The sequence below is a fragment of the Euprymna scolopes genome, chromosome 25, assembly GCF_053919585.1.
Source record: "Euprymna scolopes isolate OS-2025 chromosome 25, ASM5391958v1, whole genome shotgun sequence".
Taxonomy (NCBI): domain Eukaryota; kingdom Metazoa; phylum Mollusca; class Cephalopoda; order Sepiida; family Sepiolidae; genus Euprymna; species Euprymna scolopes.
In genome coordinates this window covers 94,595,134-94,617,627 of record NC_136506.1, presented here as the reverse complement: position 1 = coordinate 94,617,627, position 22,494 = coordinate 94,595,134, and the positions used below count along the sequence as shown (strand labels likewise).

Below are 22,494 nucleotides of genomic sequence, written 5' to 3'. Positions count from 1 at the left end.
TAATTAATTTGCAATTGTATTTTGAATGTTGCCTGCACTGAGGATTGAATCTTTAATCTCCAGAAAAGAGTAACTTTACAACTGAATTTTATCAAGTATTTTATCCATTACGCCACAGGTTCTTTCTGAGTTGCTTAGAACAATAGTCCGAAGAAACCAAATAATACGAATAATCAATCCTCATCTAAAAAAAATTCAGGAACAAAAGCTCTACTCTCGTTAAACCAAATCTGAAATATACAGAAATTATTCAAGGGAGATAACTTAAAATCAGAATGGTTCAAGGGAGATAAGTCCTATTAGTTTTGTATCACTTTCATTAGCAATTTTGACAGCTGTTCTTTCTGTGAATTATCTGGGGAGGAAAAAAAATCAATCCATATATGTAGTGACATATATAACTTTTTTTTTTCTTTTCTAATACTGAGTCTCCACCATTATCCAAGGGAGATAACTGATAATCCTGTTAATTGTATCACTTTCATTAGCAATGTTAAAGGTGTGAATATCTAAATTGTCTGGGGAAAATTTTGATGCAAAAAAAAAAAAAAAAGGAGCAAATCAAAAGATTGTAACTTGCGTGACATTTTTTTTTTACTACTGATTTACCACTTATCAAGTCCAATAAGAAGAAGAATAAGGGTTTAAGTGATTGTCAGTTGGGTAATAAAGAATATTATGAAAGGATTGAAAACGAATGAATTTAATAAAATTTGATTATGATGACGGTTTATGACAAGTATTTGTTGTGACATTGGATTTGAAGATGATCATGTGGTAGCTAGCAAGGAAGCAGTCTTGCGATAATGTGTTCCAGAAACATCATTAAATTAATTCTTTGGGTCTAGGTAATTAGTGTCCCGGTCTTAAGTGTCCCTTTTCATTTGTGTACCAGTAACATAAGGAGAATACCTACAAGGATCCGTAAAATTTGAAAGATCCCTAGTGCTTTCAATTTATTCTTAAATCATTGAAAAAAGGTCAAATAAATTGTTAAATCATGAAAATATTGTCAAATAAATTGTTAAATTATCAAAATATGGTCAAATAAATTGTTAAATCATCGAAATATGGTCAAATAAATTGTTAAATCATGAAAATATGGTCAAATAAATTGTTAAATCATGAAAATATGGTCAAATAAATTGTTAAATCATCAAAATATGGTCAAATAAATTGTTAAATCATGAAAATATGGTCAAATAAATTGTTAAATCATGAAAATATGGTCAAATAAATTGTTAAATCATGAAAATATGGTCAAATAAATTGTTAAATCATGAAAATATGGTCAAATAAATTGTTAAATCATCAAAATATGGTCTAATAAATTGTTAAATCATGAAAATATGGTCAAATAAATTGTTAAATCATGAAAATATGGTCAAATAAATTGTTAAATCATCAAAATATGGTCAAATAAATTGTTAAATCATCAAAATATGGTCAAATAAATTGTTAAATCATCAAAATATGGTCTAATAAATTGTTAAATCATCAAAATATGGTCAAATAAATTGTTAAATCATCAAAATATGGTCTAATAAATTGTTAAATCATCAAAATATGGTCAAATAAATTGTTAAATCATCAAAATATGGTCAAATAAATTGTTAAATCATCAAAATATGGTCAAATAAATTGTTAAATCATGAAAATATGGTCAAATAAATTGTTAAATCATGAAAATATGGTCAAATAAATTGTTAAATCATGAAAATATGGTCTAATAAATTGTTAAATCATCAAAATATGGTCAAATAAATTGTTAAATCATCAAAATATGGTCAAATAAATTGTAAAATCATCGAAATATGGTCAAATAAATTGTTAAATCATGAAAATATGGTCAAATAAATTGTTAAATCATGAAAATATGGTCAAATAAATTGTTAAATCATGAAAATATGGTCAAATAAATTGTTAAATCATCGAAATATGGTCAAATAAATTGTTAAATCATGAAAATATGGTCAAATAAATTGTTAAATCATGAAAATATGGTCAAATAAATTGTTAAATCATGAAAATATGGTCAAATAAATTGTTAAATCATCATAATATGGTCAAATAAATTGTTAAATCATGAAAATATGGTCAAATAAATTGTTAAATCATCAAAATATGGTCTAATAAATTGTTAAATCATGAAAATATGGTCAAATAAATTGTTAAATCATGAAAATATGGTCTAATAAATTGTTAAATCATCAAAATATGGTCAAATAAATTGTTAAATCATCAAAATATGGTCAAATAAATTGTTAAATCATCAAAATATGGTCAAATAAATTGTTAAATCATCAAAATATGGTCAAATAAATTGTTAAATCATGAAAATATGGTCAAATAAATTGTTAAATCATGAAAATATGGTCTAATAAATTGTTAAATCATCAAAATATGGTCAAATAAATTGTTAAATCATGAAAATATGGTCAAATAAATTGTAAAATCATCGAAATATGGTCAAATAAATTGTTAAATCATGAAAATATGGTCAAATAAATTGTTAAATCATCAAAATATGGTCTAATAAATTGTTAAATCATGAAAATATGGTCAAATAAATTGTTAAATCATGAAAATATGGTCAAATAAATTGTTAAATCATCAAAATATGGTCAAATAAATTGTTAAATCATCAAAATATGGTCAAATAAATTGTTAAATCATGAAAATATGGTCAAATAAATTGTTAAATCATCAAAATATGGTCAAATAAATTGTTAAATCATCAAAATATGGTCAAATAAATTGTTAAATCATGAAAATATGGTCAAATAAATTGTTAAATCATCAAAATATGGTCAAATAAATTGTTAAATCATCAAAATATGGTCAAATAAATTGTTAAATCATGAAAATATGGTCAAATAAATTGTTAAATCATCAAAATATGGTCAAATAAATTGTTAAATCATCAAAATATGGTCAAATAAATTGTTAAATCATCAAAATATGGTCAAATAAATTGTTAAATCATCAAAATATGGTCAAATAAATTGTTAAATCATGAAAATATGGTCAAATAAATTGTTAAATCATCAAAATATGGTCAAATAAATTGTTAAATCATCAAAATATGGTCAAATAAATTGTTAAATCATGAAAATATGGTCAAATAAATTGTAAAATCATCGAAATATGGTCAAATAAATTGTTAAATCATGAAAATATGGTCAAATAAATTGTTAAATCATCGAAATATGGTCAAATAAATTGTTAAATCATGAAAATATGGTCAAATAAATTGTTAAATCATGAAAATATGGTCTAATAAATTGTTAAATCATCAAAATATGGTCAAATAAATTGTTAAATCATGAAAATATGGTCAAATAAATTGTAAAATCATCGAAATATGGTCAAATAAATTGTTAAATCATGAAAATATGGTCAAATAAATTGTTAAATCATGAAAATATGGTCTAATAAATTGTTAAATCATGAAAATATGGTCAAATAAATTGTTAAATCATGAAAATATGGTCAAATAAATTGTTAAATCATCAAAATATGGTCAAATAAATTGTTAAATCATGAAAATATGGTCAAATAAATTGTTAAATCATGAAAATATGGTCAAATAAATTGTTAAATCATGAAAATATGGTCAAATAAATTGTTAAATCATGAAAATATGGTCAAATAAATTGTTAAATCATCAAAATATGGTCAAATAAATTGTTAAATCATCAAAATATGGTCAAATAAATTGTTAAATCATGAAAATATGGTCAAATAAATTGTAAAATCATCGAAATATGGTCAAATAAATTGTTAAATCATGAAAATATGGTCAAATAAATTGTTAAATCATCAAAATATGGTCTAATAAATTGTTAAATCATGAAAATATGGTCAAATAAATTGTTAAATCATCAAAATATGGTCAAATAAATTGTTAAATCATCAAAATATGGTCAAATAAATTGTAAAATCATCGAAATATGGTCAAATAAATTGTTAAATCATGAAAATATGGTCAAATAAATTGTTAAATCATCAAAATATGGTCTAATAAATTGTTAAATCATGAAAATATGGTCAAATAAATTGTTAAATCATCGAAATATGGTCAAATAAATTGTTAAATCATGAAAATATGGTCAAATAAATTGTTAAATCATCAAAATATGGTCAAATAAATTGTTAAATCATGAAAATATGGTCTAATAAATTGTTAAATCATCAAAATATGGTCAAATAAATTGTTAAATCATCAAAATATGGTCAAATAAATTGTAAAATCATCGAAATATGGTCAAATAAATTGTTAAATCATGAAAATATGGTCAAATAAATTGTTAAATCATCAAAATATGGTCTAATAAATTGTTAAATCATGAAAATATGGTCAAATAAATTGTTAAATCATCGAAATATGGTCAAATAAATTGTTAAATCATGAAAATATGGTCAAATAAATTGTTAAATCATCAAAATATGGTCAAATAAATTGTTAAATCATGAAAATATGGTCAAATAAATTGTTAAATCATCGAAATATGGTCAAATAAATTGTTAAATCATGAAAATATGGTCAAATAAATTGTTAAATCATAAAAATATGGTCTAATAAATTGTTAAATCATCAAAATATGGTCAAATAAATTGTTAAATCATGAAAATATGGTCTAATAAATTGTTAAATCATCAAAATATGGTCAAATAAATTGTTAAATCATCAAAATATGGTCAAATAAATTGTTAAATCATCAAAATATGGTCAAATAAATTGTTAAATCATGAAAATATGGTCAAATAAATTGTTAAATCATGAAAATATGGTCAAATAAATTGTTAAATCATGAAAATATGGTCTAATAAATTGTTAAATCATCAAAATATGGTCAAATAAATTGTTAAATCATGAAAATATGGTCAAATAAATTGTAAAATCATCGAAATATGGTCAAATAAATTGTTAAATCATGAAAATATGGTCAAATAAATTGTTAAATCATCAAAATATGGTCTAATAAATTGTTAAATCATGAAAATATGGTCAAATAAATTGTTAAATCATCGAAATATGGTCAAATAAATTGTTAAATCATGAAAATATGGTCAAATAAATTGTTAAATCATCAAAATATGGTCAAATAAATTGTTAAATCATGAAAATATGGTCAAATAAATTGTTAAATCATCGAAATATGGTCAAATAAATTGTTAAATCATGAAAATATGGTCAAATAAATTGTTAAATCATCAAAATATGGTCAAATAAATTGTTAAATCATCAAAATATGGTCTAATAAATTGTTAAATCATCAAAATATGGTCAAATAAATTGTTAAATCATGAAAATATGGTCAAATAAATTGTTAAATCATCGAAATATGGTCAAATAAATTGTTAAATCATGAAAATATGGTCAAATAAATTGTTAAATCATGAAAATATGGTCAAATAAATTGTTAAATCATCAAAATATGGTCTAATAAATTGTTAAATCATGAAAATATGGTCAAATAAATTGTTAAATCATGAAAATATGGTCAAATAAATTGTTAAATCATCAAAATATGGTCAAATAAATTGTTAAATCATCAAAATATGGTCAAATAAATTGTTAAATCATCAAAATATGGTCTAATAAATTGTTAAATCATCAAAATATGGTCAAATAAATTGTTAAATCATCAAAATATGGTCTAATAAATTGTTAAATCATCAAAATATGGTCAAATAAATTGTTAAATCATCAAAATATGGTCAAATAAATTGTTAAATGATCAAAATATGGTCAAATAAATTGTTAAATCATCAAAATATGGTCAAATAAATTGTTAAATCATCAAAATATGGTCAAATAAATTGTTAAATCATGAAAATATGGTCTAATAAATTGTTAAATCATCAAAATATGGTCAAATAAATTGTTAAATCATCAAAATATGGTCAAATAAATTGTTAAATCATCAAAATATGGTCAAATAAATTGTTAAATCATCAAAATATGGTCAAATAAATTGTTAAATCATCAAAATATGGTCAAATAAATTGTTAAATCATCAAAATATGGTCAAATAAATTGTTAAATCATGAAAATATGGTCTAATAAATTGTTAAATCATGAAAATATGGTCAAATAAATTGTTAAATCATGAAAATATGGTCAAATAAATTGTTAAATCATCAAAATATGGTCAAATAAATTGTTAAATGATCAAAATATGGTCAAATAAATTGTTAAATCATCGAAATATGGTCAAATAAATTGTTAAATCATGAAAATATGGTCAAATAAATTGTTAAATCATCAAAATATGGTTAAATAAATTGTTAAATCATGAAAATATGGTCAAATAAATTGTTAAATCATCAAAATATGGTCAAATAAATTGTTAAATCATGAAAATATGGTCAAATAAATTGTTAAATCATGAAAATATGGTCAAATAAATTGTTAAATCATGAAAATATGGTCAAATAAATTGTTAAATCATGAAAATATGGTCAAATAAATTGTTAAATCATCAAAATATGGTCAAATAAATTGTTAAATCATGAAAATATGGTCAAATAAATTGTTAAATCATCAAAATATGGTCAAATAAATTGTTAAATCATCAAAATATGGTCAAATAAATTGTTAAATCATGAAAATATGGTCAAATAAATTGTTAAATCATGAAAATATGGTCAAATAAATTGTTAAATCATGAAAATATGGTCAAATAAATTGTTAAATCATGAAAATATGGTCAAATAAATTGTTAAATCATGAAAATATGGTCAAATAAATTGTTAAATCATGAAAATATGGTCAAATAAATTGTTAAATCATGAAAATATGGTCAAATAAATTGTTAAATCATGAAAATATGGTCAAATAAATTGTTAAATCATCAAAATATGGTCAAATAAATTGTTAAATCATGAAAATATGGTCAAATAAATTGTTAAATCATGAAAATATGGTCAAATAAATTGTTAAATCATGAAAATATGGTCAAATAGATTGTTAAATCATGAAAATATGGTCAAATAAATTGTTAAATCATGAAAATATGGTCAAATAAATTGTTAAATCATGAAAATATGGTCAAATAAATTGTTAAATCATGAAAATATGGTCAAATAAATTGTTAAATCATGAAAATATGGTCAAATAAATTGTTAAATCATCAAAATATGGTCAAATAAATTGTTAAATCATGAAAATATGGTCAAATAAATTGTTAAATCATGAAAATATGGTCAAATAAATTGTTAAATCATGAAAATATGGTCAAATAAATTGTTAAATCATGAAAATATGGTCAAATAAATTATTAAATCATGAAAATATGGTCAAATAAATTGTTAAATCATGAAAATATGGTCAAATAAATTGTTAAATCATGAAAATATGGTCAAATAAATTGTTAAATCATGAAAATATGGTCAAATAAATTGTTAAATCATGAAAATATGGTCAAATAAATTGTTAAATCATGAAAATATGGTCAAATAAATTGTTAAATCATGAAAATATGGTCAAATAAATTGTTAAATCATGAAAATATGGTCAAATAAATTGTTAAATCATGAAAATATGGTCAAATAAATTGTTAAATCATTAAAATATGGTCAAATAAATTGTTAAATCATGAAAATATGGTCAAATAAATTGTTAAATCATGAAAATATGGTCAAATAAATTGTTAAATCATGAAAATATGGTCAAATAAATTGTTAAATCATGAAAATATGGTCAAATAAATTGTTAAATCATCAAAATATGGTCAAATAAATTGTTAAATCATGAAAATATGGTCAAATAAATTGTTAAATCATGAAAATATGGTCAAATAAATTGTTAAATCATGAAAATATGGTCAAATAAATTGTTAAATCATGAAAATATGGTCAAATAAATTGTTAAATCATGAAAATATGGTCAAATAAATTGTTAAATCATCAAAATATGGTCAAATAAATTGTTAAATCATGAAAATATGGTCAAATAAATTGTTAAATCATGAAAATATGGTCAAATAAATTGTTAAATCATGAAAATATGGTCAAATAAATTGTTAAATCATCAAAATATGGTCAAATAAATTGTTAAATCATGAAAATATGGTCAAATAAATTGTTAAATCATGAAAATATGGTCAAATAAATTGTTAAATCATGAAAATATGGTCAAATAAATTGTTAAATCATCAAAATATGGTCAAATAAATTGTTAAATCATGAAAATATGGTCTAATAAATTGTTAAATCATGAAAATATGGTCAAATAAATTGTTAAATCATGAAAATATGGTCAAATAAATTGTTAAATCATCAAAATATGGTCAAATAAATTGTTAAATCATCAAAATATGGTCAAATAAATTGTTAAATCATCAAAATATGGTCTAATAAATTGTTAAATCATCAAAATATGGTCAAATAAATTGTTAAATCATGAAAATATGGTCAAATAAATTGTTAAATCATGAAAATATGGTCAAATAAATTGTTAACTCATGAAAATATGGTCAAATAAATTGTTAAATCATGAAAATATGGTCAAATAAATTGTTAAATCATCAAAATATGGTCAAATAAATTGTTAAATCATGAAAATATGGTCAAATAAATTGTTAAATCATCAAAATATGGTCAAATAAATTGTTAAATCATGAAAATATGGTCAAATAAATTGTTAAATCATGAAAATATGGTCAAATAAATTGTTAAATCATGAAAATATGGTCAAATAAATTGTTAAATCATGAAAATATGGTCAAATAAATTGTTAAATCATCAAAATATGGTCAAATAAATTGTTAAATCATGAAAATATGGTCAAATAAATTGTTAAATCATGAAAATATGGTCAAATAAATTGTTAAATCATGAAAATATGGTCAAATAAATTGTTAAATCATCAAAATATGGTCAAATAAATTGTTAAATCATGAAAATATGGTCAAATAAATTGTTAAATCATGAAAATATGGTCAAATAAATTGTTAAATCATGAAAATATGGTCAAATAAATTGTTAAATCATCAAAATATGGTCAAATAAATTGTTAAATCATGAAAATATGGTCTAATAAATTGTTAAATCATGAAAATATGGTCAAATAAATTGTTAAATCATGAAAATATGGTCAAATAAATTGTTAAATCATCAAAATATGGTCAAATAAATTGTTAAATCATCAAAATATGGTCAAATAAATTGTTAAATCATCAAAATATGGTCTAATAAATTGTTAAATCATCAAAATATGGTCAAATAAATTGTTAAATCATCAAAATATGGTCTAATAAATTGTTAAATCATCAAAATATGGTCAAATAAATTGTTAAATCATGAAAATATGGTCAAATAAATTGTTAAATCATGAAAATATGGTCAAATAAATTGTTAAATCATGAAAATATGGTCAAATAAATTGTTAAATCATGAAAATATGGTCAAATAAATTGTTAAATCATGAAAATATGGTCAAATAAATTGTTAAATCATGAAAATATGGTCTAATAAATTGTTAAATCATCAAAATATGGTCAAATAAATTGTTAAATCATGAAAATATGGTCAAATAAATTGTTAAATCATGAAAATATGGTCAAATAAATTGTTAAATCATGAAAATATGGTCAAATAAATTGTTAAATCATGAAAATATGGTCAAATAAATTGTTAAATCATGAAAATATGGTCAAATAAATTGTTAAATCATGAAAATGTGGTCAAATAAATTGTTAAATCATGAAAATATGGTCAAATAAATTGTTAAATCATCAAAATATGGTCAAATAAATTGTTAAATCATGAAAATATGGTCAAATAAATTGTTAAATCATGAAAATATGGTCAAATAAATTGTTAAATAATGAAAATATGGTCAAATAAATTGTTAAATAATGAAAATATGGTCAAATAAATTGTTAAATCATGAAAATATGGTCAAATAAATTGTTAAATCATGAAAATGTGGTCAAATAAATTGTTAAATCATGAAAATATGGTCAAATAAATTGTTAAATCATGAAAATATGGTCAAATAAATTGTTAAATCATGAAAATATGGTCAAATAAATTGTTAAATCATGAAAATATGGTCAAATAAATTGTTAAATCATGAAAATATGGTCAAATAAATTGTTAAATCATGAAAATATGGTCAAATAAATTGTTAAATCATGAAAATATGGTCAAATAAATTGTTAAATCATGAAAATATGGTCAAATAAATTGTTAAATCATGAAAATATGGTCAAATAAATTGTTAAATCATGAAAATATGGTCAAATAAATTGTTAAATCATGAAAATATGGTCAAATAAATTGTTAAATCATCAAAATATGGTCTAATAAATTGTTAAATCATGAAAATATGGTCAAATAAATTGTTAAATCATGAAAATATGGTCAAATAAATTGTTAAATCATCAAAATATGGTCAAATAAATTGTTAAATCATGAAAATATGGTCAAATAAATTGTTAAATCATGAAAATATGGTCAAATAAATTGTTAAATCATGAAAATATGGTCAAATAAATTGTTAAATCATCAAAATATGGTCAAATAAATTGTTAAATCATCAAAATATGGTCAAATAAATTGTTAAATCATGAAAATATGGTCAAATAAATTGTTAAATCATGAAAATATGGTCAAATAAATTGTTAAATCATGAAAATATGGTCAAATAAATTGTTAAATCATGAAAATATGGTCAAATAAATTGTTAAATCATGAAAATATGGTCAAATAAATTGTTAAATCATGAAAATATGGTCAAATAAATTGTTAAATCATCAAAATATGGTCAAATAAATTGTTAAATCATCAAAATATGGTCTAATAAATTGTTAAATCATCAAAATATGGTCAAATAAATTGTTAAATCATGAAAATATGGTCAAATAAATTGTTAAATCATGAAAATATGGTCAAATAAATTGTTAAATCATCAAAATATGGTCTAATAAATTGTTAAATCATCAAAATATGGTCAAATAAATTGTTAAATCATGAAAATATGGTCAAATAAATTGTTAAATGATCAAAATATGGTCAAATAAATTGTTAAATCATGAAAATATGGTCAAATAAATTGTTAAATCATCAAAATATGGTCAAATAAATTGTTAAATCATCAAAATATGGTCAAATAAATTGTTAAATCATCAAAATATGGTCAAATAAATTGTTAAATCATCAAAATATGGTCAAATAAATTGTTAAATCATGAAAATATGGTCAAATAAATTGTTAAATCATGAAAATATGGTCAAATAAATTGTTAAATCATCAAAATATGGTCAAATAAATTGTTAAATCATGAAAATATGGTCAAATAAATTGTTAAATCATCAAAATATGGTCAAATAAATTGTTAAATCATGAAAATATGGTCAAATAAATTGTTAAATCATGAAAATATGGTCAAATAAATTGTTAAATCATGAAAATATGGTCAAATAAATTATTAAATCATGAAAATATGGTCAAATAAATTGTTAAATCATGAAAATATGGTCAAATAAATTGTTAAATCATGAAAATATGGTCAAATAAATTGTTAAATCATGAAAATATGGTCAAATAAATTGTTAAATCATCAAAATATGGTCAAATAAATTATTAAATCATGAAAAAAGGTCAAGTAAATTGTTAAATCATGAAAATATGGTCAAATAAATTGTTAAATCATGAAAAAAGGTCAAATAAATTATTAAATCATGAAAATATGGTCAAATAAATTGTTAAATCATGAAAATATGGTCAAATAAATTGTTAAATCATCAAAATATGGTCAAATAAATTGTTAAATCATCAAAATATGGTCAAATAAATTGTTAAATCATCAAAATATGGTCAAATAAATTGTTAAATCATGAAAATATGGTCAAATAAATTGTTAAATCATGAAAATATGGTCAAATAAATTGTTAAATCATGAAAATATGGTCAAATAAATTGTTAAATCATGAAAATATGGTCAAATAAATTGTTAAATCATGAAAATATGGTCAAATAAATTGTTAAATCATCAAAATATGGTCAAATAAATTGTTAAATCATGAAAAAAGGTCAAATAAATTGTTAAATCATGAAAATATGGTCAAATAAATTGTTAAATCATGAAAAAAGGTCAAATAAATTATTAAATCATGAAAATATGGTCAAATAAATTGTTAAATCATGAAAATATGGTCAAATAAATTGTTAAATCATCAAAATATGGTCAAATAAATTGTTAAATCATCAAAATATGGTCAAATAAATTGTTAAATCATCAAAATATGGTCAAATAAATTGTTAAATCATCAAAATATGGTCAAATAAATTGTTAAATCATCAAAATATGGTCAAATAAATTGTTAAATCATCAAAATATGGTCAAATAAATTGTTAAATCATCAAAATATTGTAAAATAAATTGTTAAATGATCAAAATATGGTAAAATAAATTGTTAAATCATCAAAATATGGTCAAATAAATTGTTAAATCATCAAAATATGGTCAAATAAATTGTTAAATCATCAAAATATGGTCAAATAAATTGTTAAATCATCAAAATATGGTCAAATAAATTGTTAAATCATCAAAATATGGTCAAATAAATTTAAGATGATTTAAGAATATATCAAAAGTGCCAGGGAACTTTGAATTTTCATTAATCCTTGTGGGTATTCTTTCCTATTCTACTTGATATGGAATATATTCAAATTGTTTTTGCACATACTCTTTTTATTTTAATGAAGATATAAATTTTATTGCTTGACAGCTTGTTATGGAATGGTTTTAAATTGTATTTGCAGATACATTCTTTGATGACAATATAACATGTATTTTAGCTTTTAATTTTAATAAATGGAATTAAGTTTTCTCTCATATTTTTAACCGTAGCAAAATGGTTTTTAGCATGAACATTTTATTTCGGGCTGGGGTGTCACTGATCTGTCCTAAGATGGAGTCAAAACCTCAACAAAAAAGACATTATCGGTACACAAATGAAAAGGTACACTAAAGACCTTAGAACATTTATGATAACATTGGGATACTAATAACCAGGACACTTATGACCGGTCACCAATTTTTTTTTATCAGGAACTTCTTTATATTCTGCGGTTTTTTTTTTTTTTTTTTTTTTTTTTTTTCAGAACCTACTGGCAGGTGCCTTGTTCGGAGCCGAGGCTGGCTTTATAGTTACAAGCATTTTGACTGCCTGTGGAGCCACCAATTGTTATTTGTTGTCTAAAAACTTTGGTAAACCCGTCATTATACGAAGATTCAAAACCAGATTAGAATTCCTTCAAGAAAAAGTAAGTCTCTTGCATATCTATGTTCAAATTTTTAACCCCCCCCCCCGTTCTTTTTAAAATGTAGAACAATACAGAAGCCTCTCACAATGTTTTAAAGATATTTTTTTTTCTGTTAAATTATTCAGAATTGTAAAAAAACTAAAAACATAATTCGTACCAATGCTGTTTAGCATGACAATTTTTTTTCAACTCCGACAAATATCCAATGGCACCTAGTAGTAGCAATGTCCATGACAACTTTGAAAATGATAAAAATATCTCAATAAGGCATACATAGAAAGAGCTAGATACGAAAGGATATTTATTTCTAAATAAAATGATGCCATTTTGAGGATTTAAAGTATTTTGGTTTTTAAAATATGATTATTTTAATAGAACTACCTTGTAATCTGTAATTATGCAAAACGTTTTATGGTTGATGGACATTGCTACTACAGGGCTCTACATTGCGAGTGAAATAGTCGCATTTGCGAGTGATCTTTTTTTTTCAAAGTGGCGACTAGAAATAATGAAATGCTTATATTTTGGCGATTGTATTTTTTTCACTGACAATCTTTCAAGGTTCACAACTGGTCCTGGATATGACCTTAAATTATATGCAGTGGTGAGGCCCCAGCTTGCGGGCTTTGGGGAGTGTGGAGCCACCCTTTAATTGCCATTGCTCCCAGGTCCACTCTGATCCAGAGTGGTAGTACCTGTTAGGGTCCCAACTATGGGTTAAATAGAAACCGACTTGAAAACAATAAATATACTCTATTAAAAAATTATTCTTCAAAATCTTTAGATTCGGCATTAAATAACCTGAAAAGGGTTGATATGCCGTAAAACAAAAACAATCAACCAATCCAAGGCTCACTACTGAGTGAAAAATATCTTTTCAACTGTTTTTTGTTTTAATAAAATGAAGTTTCAGATCCTCCCTTTTAGAGAGCTGGATTTCTCAACATTAAAAATTAATCTTGTTTCTAATTCTGCCCTTGTGAGATGACAAATAGGGACTCCTTATCATGATAAAGACAATCGTATAAAAAATATATATTTAAAAAAATTTTATTATATACATTTTTCTTCACTGTAGATACTGAGAAGAGATGGAACAGGGCTCTACATTGCGAGTAAAACAGTCACATTTGCAAGTGATTTTTTTTTTTCAAAGTGGCGACTAGAAATAATGAAGCGCTTATCTTTTGGAGATTGTGTTTCTTTAACTGACAATTTTCCAAAGCTGAGTGAAAAATATTTTTTCAGCTTTTTTTTTTTTTTTTTAATAAAACGAACAAAGTTATTTAAACAATAAATGTTTAATAAAACAATATAATCTTTTTTTTTTTTTTCTTTTTTCCTCCCGAATGACCTTTCAGGTGACACCTTCGACTCTAGCTACAGCGATTGACATACATCAACCTTACTCTTTTGAACTCCTTTTGCACTAACCAACAAAACTCACAATTCCAACATGCCAGCATAACACTGGATAGATTATATATCACCTCTACAAATTCACCCATGTATGAAGTATTGTTGCCACATCTGGGCTGGTGCATCTACCACTAGCCCCTCTCCCTCTTGGATAGGGTTCAAAAAGAAGTCTGGGATCTAATATATCCCACTTTGTCAACTTAGCTCCAACCCCTGTCCCATCGCCACAATGTGACATCTCTGTACCTGTTTTACAAATATTTTAGTGGAATGTGCTCTGATGAACTCGTTACACTTGTGCCCCCTTGACATACATATCCCCGGTAAACATGAGTATAAAAAAATAAATAAAAAAATATCTTTATAATCCAAAATCTCAACTTTTCCAGCTAGTGTGTTTTTAACGACCGTCTATGTCAACCCCAATTAACATGGAAAGGAACAGATTTCCACTTTATCGATTCATTATATTCACAAATAATTGTGTGTGTGTTAAATCAATACTATAAAAACCTTTCTTAACAATGCTCTTTCTTTCAATCATCACCACCACCATCATCATCACCATCGTTACATCTAACGACACTGTTCCAGAATAAGTTCAGGGAACTTTTGCCATCACTAATCTGTCGACCAAGGAAAGAGACTATCATACATGTGTGGAAGTGAAACCTGGCTTGAGGACACGTGTTGCATGGAGAGAAATGATATGAGAATAATTTGATGACCGTGTGTGTCTTAAAGACAGGCATAGATCTGATGACTTCAGAGGAAGATTCAATCTAGAGAGTGAAGAGATATCTTTGTAGAACAGGAGACTTTGTTGGTATGGTCATGTTGAAAGAATGGATGAGAGTGCTTGGGTTAGTAGATGTAGAACAGTTGAGGTAGCAGGGTTCGTTGGCAGGTGTATGGTAGGTGGAGGTGATGAAAATGGATATGAGAGAAAGTAGGCCTGTAGAGAGATCAAGGAAAACATGGGAGGAAGTTATAAAATGATCTTAAGGAAAAGAGGTATAAATAAAGACCTGGGCAGAGATAGATTCGTTTGGAAGTCAATTTCTACAAAACATGGAAAATAAATGTTAAACTAAAGACGATGATGACGACTAGTTATTAAAATAAAAATCTGACATTTTTATTTTCTTTGCAGATTGAAGCCAATATGGACAGCCTTTTCTATTTCCTACTGTTTGTGCGGTTATTCCCAATGTCTCCAAATTGGTTCCTCAACATGGCATCTCCACTCCTGAACATTCCCATTCATTATTTTTTCTTTTCCGTTTTAATTGGTAAGTTCAAGTATTTTTTTTTTTTTGTTCTTTCTCTCAATGCACATATTTAACACTAGTGGGACCTGTGGAAATTCCACAGCAGACTCTTTCGTCACCATCTCCATATATAATATTTTGATTGCAGGAATTCCCCTAGGTTTGCACCAACAGATGCCACATACAAATTAATAATGTCTAAACTATTATCCACCATCTTATGTAACTTTAGAACATTGTTTTAGACACATTTATTCGTTATAATAAAATCCTACATTTCATCCTAGGAGAAGCATCATCACTATCGCCAACATCTATAGACGAAATAGTTCATCTTTTTCCCTCTATATCTAGAGTCCTCACACCACCAGTCAACGCCGGGAAGATGTATACACATTATAACTATGTTTTCAAGATACCCTTCTTAACTGGATCATATCCTCATAGACACACAATTATCTTTCCATTCCCAGCTTAAAAAATCATAATTTCTCCCTCTAGAAATTCCGGCAATGCTTATTGGCTGAACTAAGAACATTCTCATCTTACGGAATTCTATTCTGCTGTATATAAACAAACAGTTATTACAAGTAAAAAAAAAAAAATGGCGTTGCTAATAAACATTTGGGTTGGCGATGAGCCTAACGCAAAAAAACATAACATCTGTTCTTATGACCATTGCAACAAAGAAAAATAATTCTTACTGTTTATAAACATTTCACAAAACAACTTTTATAAAGAAAAACAAAAAAAGGTACACATATTTATGTTCATAGTATAGTTATACTTCATTCTTGTGTTTGCTCCACTGTGCGTTCGTCAATAACATACACACTTTTTGTGTTTACATGCTTACACTTGTCGCTGATTGAAAAACAAACGTTTCCACTCCGCTATCTTTCTCTCTCTGATCTGCTCTCTCCCTTTCTCATATATATAATCATTGGCAATCACTCGTGATAAGTTGTTCTCCCGTCGGTGAGATTGGGTCTGGTCATTTGTGAGTCCTCAGATGGCTGTGAAGGCTGATCCTTGACCTGCAGACTTTATTGTAGTGGGGGCATGTGTGGGTGGTCGACTGGGTAGTGGAAGAGGTGGAAGGAGCTGTTGGTAGTAGATCTCTCCTTTCTCTGCTTCCTCCTGTTTTCTGCGGCTCTGTGGAGGTCCTTTTCTGAATCGTGTCTTGATGGACCATCCTGCTCCACATGCTTCTCTTAAGAGCATATATATATATATATATATATAAGAACAAGTAGTTAATAAAACATGTTAAAAAACACTTTGAAAAAGAGTTAAAAACATTTAATTTTAAAAAGGAAGCACAAAATAAGTGGATAGTCCTTAATCCGTAAAGTTTCAAAGAAATACTTTCCTTCTCATCAGAGGGTAGGATTAAGCAAAATGCGGGATCGGATTTTGCTTGCAAAAGTATTTAATGAAACTACAAGTAAGTCATAGATCTTACTTGGTAATAAATTTTAATAGGGTGAATAAAAAGGTGATTTCATGTGAATGGATAGTCTGGTAACAGGTAAAATATCCAATAACGGTAAAGTCCAAAATCCAAAAAAGTTGGTTAAATTTCCATTTCCACAAATAAAATCCAAGGGAATCGCGTAATTGAAAGATGATCCAAAGTAATGCAAAAGGCAGAAATCCGTGGAATAATTTTATTTATATATCTATATCTATATATCTATAAAAGTGAACGTGTCTGTCTGTCTGTGTGTCTGTCTGTCTGTGTACATTTCCCTACGCAATAACTCTGTCAATTTTTAGTCTATAGACTCGAAATTTGAAATACCGGGTACTGAGATTTGGGAAAATCGATGTGACGGGTGTCAGCCAGAAATTTGGCTGTTAAGGGGTCAAATTTCAAAGATTTGACCTTTAAGAACTCTACCAAACTCCTCCGACAATTTTGGGTCTAGACACTTGAAATTTTAGATATAGGTTCCTTGAACCTGGATCTAACTTAATAAAGTGATTTGAGCCCGAAACTATAAATTTTAAGGGGTCATAATAGGGGTCAAATTAAAAAAAAAATTTACTCTTTTTTTTTTTGCTCAGCATACACCTCCAAACACCCGGGCAACGTCGGGCTGAAATGCTAGTATATATATATATATATATATATATATATATATATATATGTATGTGTGTGAAATATCTATATTTTTAAACTGTTAAACTATTTTCATTGTTAACTATATTTTTATGTTTACTTTTTGGCACCACCCTTATGATACAAAGATATAAAAATACATAAACTTTTTGCATCCATTGATTTTTTTTTTTTTTTTCTTTATCTCATTAATTTGCAAATGTTTAGATATTTTCCAATTTGTGCTTATGTACCTCATTTGACAGAACTACCAGCATGTTTGAAAGTTAGTTTTACCGATTTTTACACCCAATTACCTAACCTACGGTTTGAACATAAATTTCATTAATTAGGAAACTGAATTCGGTGGAGTATTTGATTTTCAGTTCTTTTATGTTCAGATTCTTGAAATTGCACACAATTTAACTTTTTTTTTTGTTGGGGGGGGGGGGGTTGTACATTAGGTCCAACTTCACATTTTTCTTTAGAATCACACCTTTTATAGGTTTTCATCAATGCTGATCATGAAAATCTCATTCCAATTTTGTGGAGACAAGTACTTATAGAGATATAAAGACATGTATCATGCCCTGTAATTCACTGGCTACCAGGTTTGTACACACGTGCGATAAACAAATCTACTTTTCTTTTTTTTCTTTTTTTTTTAAGTATTTGCAGGTGGCTATGCTGAGAACGATTATCAAGGTGAAATTTGGACAGTTACTCTCCCCCACCAAAAAAAAGGGGTGTTGTCTACTCCGAATACCATTCTTTACATGGGTATGTTGGGGGTGTCTATTCCGAATGCCAGTCTTAACATGACAATACTTAAAGAAGTACAGAGAAAAGTCGTAATTGTTTTGTTTTAAACGTTAAAAAAAGACAACATAAAACTAGAATTTAATTTACTACGATTAGCAAACCAGACACCGTAATATTCAGCACTGGACAAGGCACGTAATGCTACTTAACTTGACACTCATTGTCTTTAAATCAGTAATGATTACATTTACTTTAAAATGGTATTTTAATATTTTTGTTGTAATTTGAAGAAATTGCTATTTCAATCCGACTATTAACGATGAAACATGCCAACATAGCATGCCCGCTGATCACTTTTTGCAAATAAGCAGTTGGGGTATGGTCACATAAATACTCAAAGCGGAAGTTGTACTCATCGATGATGTTTCTAGTTGTTTTAGCTAATCGGGGAAAAGAATTGTCTTTGCTACGGAATTTGAACACATGTACGCCTTTCCAGTCAAAAATTAGAATATCTTAAAGTTGACGCTTTGTAGTACGAAGATAAGTAAAGATAGAAACTGTGTTCGAACGCTATTTAATAGCGAAAATATTAATTTCTTTTGTCCTAAAATTTGAAAAGAATAGGATTTTTTTTTTTTTTTTTACACAGGCATCACCACATTATCAAGGCCAAGAGGCCACTAAAGGATAAGGGTTAAAGAGTGTACAGTAGAAATTGGACAATATAATAATAAATTCGGTAAACTTGTTAACTTATATGGAACGGCTCATCAATAACTTGTTTACGTTAGACTTGAAGACAACCATATTATAGACAGCTGGAAAGCAGAAAAACGGAAGACAATTCCAGAGGCGTGCAGTTCTAAGAAAAAAGCTTTGTTCATGGAATCTACGTTTAGGTTTAGGCACAGATAAAGAGTGGGGGGAATTATTGATAGTGTTTTCAGCTAGACGAGTGTTTCTTGTGAAAGTTTGGCGAGGGGGGACCATAGGCTCAGTCGTACACTTTCCATGAAAATAACGATACATCAGAGACAAACTCGCAACATCTCTTCTGTGAGATAGAAGTTGCAGGGAAAAGAAAAGGACATCTCCTACGAGGCTACAAAGTCTATTTTGAACCTTATCAAGGCAGGACAAGTCCTTTCTAGCAGCTCCTGCCCAGATGTGGCAACAGTATTCCATCCTAGGATAAAAACTATGCATGAGTCGATAGAAATAGTGACAACCACATATAAACATGAGAATTTTTATGTGTTGTAGCACACAAAAAAACTGTAAACAAGTATTCGTCAACTAACTTACAAACATGAAGTATTCATTTTATTTTTATTATTTAGAAAACAAGTTTTTAATTATGGACAGGAAAAGAATATTTTTTTAAAGAATAAATTATTTGAAAAATAATAACCGACAATGAACATTTTCTTTTTTTTTTTTCTTTTTTTTTTTTCTTTTTTTTTTCTTTTTTTTTTCTTTTCTTTTTTTTTTCTTTTTTTTTTCTTTTTTTTTTTGTTTTCGAGTTGTAAATAAAACATCTCAAAGTTAATGCTTTGTAGTACAAAGGTAAATGTTATATCGTGGGATGCCTTAGGATCAATATAACATGAAATATCTTCAAACGCTATTTAATAACAAATATATTAATTTCTTTTGTCCTAAAATTTGAAAAGAATTGGATAAGAACTTTTTATGCACGAGTCGGTAGAAAAAAACAAAAATCTGTAAACAAAACGTTCATCAACTTACTTACGAACGTAAAGTATTCATTTTATTTTTTTTTATTATTTAGAAAAAAGTTTTTAATTATGGTTAGGAAAAAAATATTTAAAAAAAAATAAATTCTTTCAAAAAGAATAAGCAACAATGACCATGCTTTTAAATGAGTTAAAACACACAAACCACTTATCCTGTTAAGTAAAAGAATAACTTTTATTGGGTTTGTTTTACAATCCAGAGGTATGAAAAAGTCGCCAAAAACGAATATTATAACAAATGTTACCAAAGGCAAATTACTCTTCTACCAACCTCGATAAATGTTTGGTGTTGTAAATGTTTATTCTGTTCAAAAAACAAGTAGTATCGAGCATTACATGAGAACAAGAAAAAATGTTTGCAAAGTCTCGACAATAACTTAAAAATAAAAAGTTATACAAAATAGTGGTAGAAACTTGCCTGATAATTTTCACAGTAATTTTAAGCCGTTAAAAATTAAATTTAATTATCCTAATTAGTTTAATGAACTTGAAAACATAATTATAATCTGTACAAAATTTCCTTTCATTTAATATGCTACAAGCCATATTTTGTTAATAATTTCTTTAAATCGTGTCATGGTGGCCATCTTGGATTTCCTGGTTGCCATCTTGGATTTTCCACAGTGAAATGATGACATGATAAAATCCACCAGAATAACATTTTGCATGATGATAAAACCTTACCTCCCATTTTTAAACTTTTTTTATGATGCTTCTATTTAAAGCCGTTAAAATGAAAGTTAATTATGCTAATTAGTTTAATGTACTTGAAAACATAATTCTGATCTGTACAAAATTTGTTCATTTCTTTGAATCATGTCATGGTGGCATCTTGGATTTCCTGGTCGCCATCTTGGATTTTTTCATGATGTTATAATGGCAAATGTTAGTATCCATCAGAAATAATACTTCCTATGATGATAAAGCCTTACCATTTTTCTTAGCTGTTTTTATGATGTTTCTATTTAAAGCTGTTAAAATGAAACTGAAATATGCTAATTAGTTCGTAAGTTACCAAGTGAGATGGTCGTAAATAACGCCAACTGAACCTTCATGGTATTATGATAATATGTTCAAAATTTCATCATAATATCTTTAAAAGATCTGAAGATAGTTTTTTTTAAAGATGAGTTAGTCTGTAAATTGTGAAAATTTCCTAGCATTTTTAATCACAAGTGAAACAGAAATATGCTAATTAGTTAGTAAGTTACCAAGTGAGATGGTCGTAGCATTTTATATCGCTTATATGCATTTAAATAAGAGTAACATAAGGTAAAATGTCCAATGAAGCACACGTTTTTTTGATACTTTGAATGATCATACCTCCAGTTCTAATGGACTGATTTTAAAAAACTAAAGATAATATTTATTTTTTTATCTTTTTTATGCTCTTTTCGATATTGCTTTGAGTTTATTCGATCTAAAGAAAAAAATGGTGTGGTATTGCTACTACTACTGGTGAAAGAATTGAAGAGGAAGATTTGAACAACAGGACTGCTACCGCTGAGTCCATATATAGTGAGAATCCCTAACCTCTAAAAATTCTGTTTATATTTCCCATTATTATTCTAAGGAACCATTTTTTTGTACTTTTATTAATTTATACTGATTTACGCATTCCCTTATTCAAAAAGTACCTGCATGTTATCGACCCAAACCACCACTACTCGCCAGCAAAAACCAATTATTTCATTTTGGCCACGGCCACCAGTGTCTGCATTTTTTCAGGGACAGCAATAGCCACCAACAACAACCATAGTTCACTTTTTTGCTGGGGAAACGCCTGTTAACGGGTCCTGCTAGTATGTAATATATTGATGTTGGCATTCTGTGGATGTATAGCATAAATGGAGACGCCCTGATATTATTGTAGCTCTTTTGTTAAAGCTGCAAAAAT

The 22,494-nt window shown here is 25.9% G+C and overlaps 1 protein-coding gene across 1 annotated transcript in view; it reads left to right on the top strand.

The window, feature by feature from the left end:
* LOC145247524 (transmembrane protein 41A-B-like) overlaps window positions 1-22,494 on the top strand; it is a 57,592-nt gene that overhangs the window by 16,591 nt on the left and 18,507 nt on the right. The window contains exons 4-5 of the mRNA XM_080109347.1: window positions 13,120-13,281; window positions 15,854-15,992. Of these exons, the coding sequence (XP_079965473.1) occupies window positions 13,120-13,281; window positions 15,854-15,992 (301 nt within the window). The remainder of the gene's footprint in view (window positions 1-13,119; window positions 13,282-15,853; window positions 15,993-22,494) is intronic.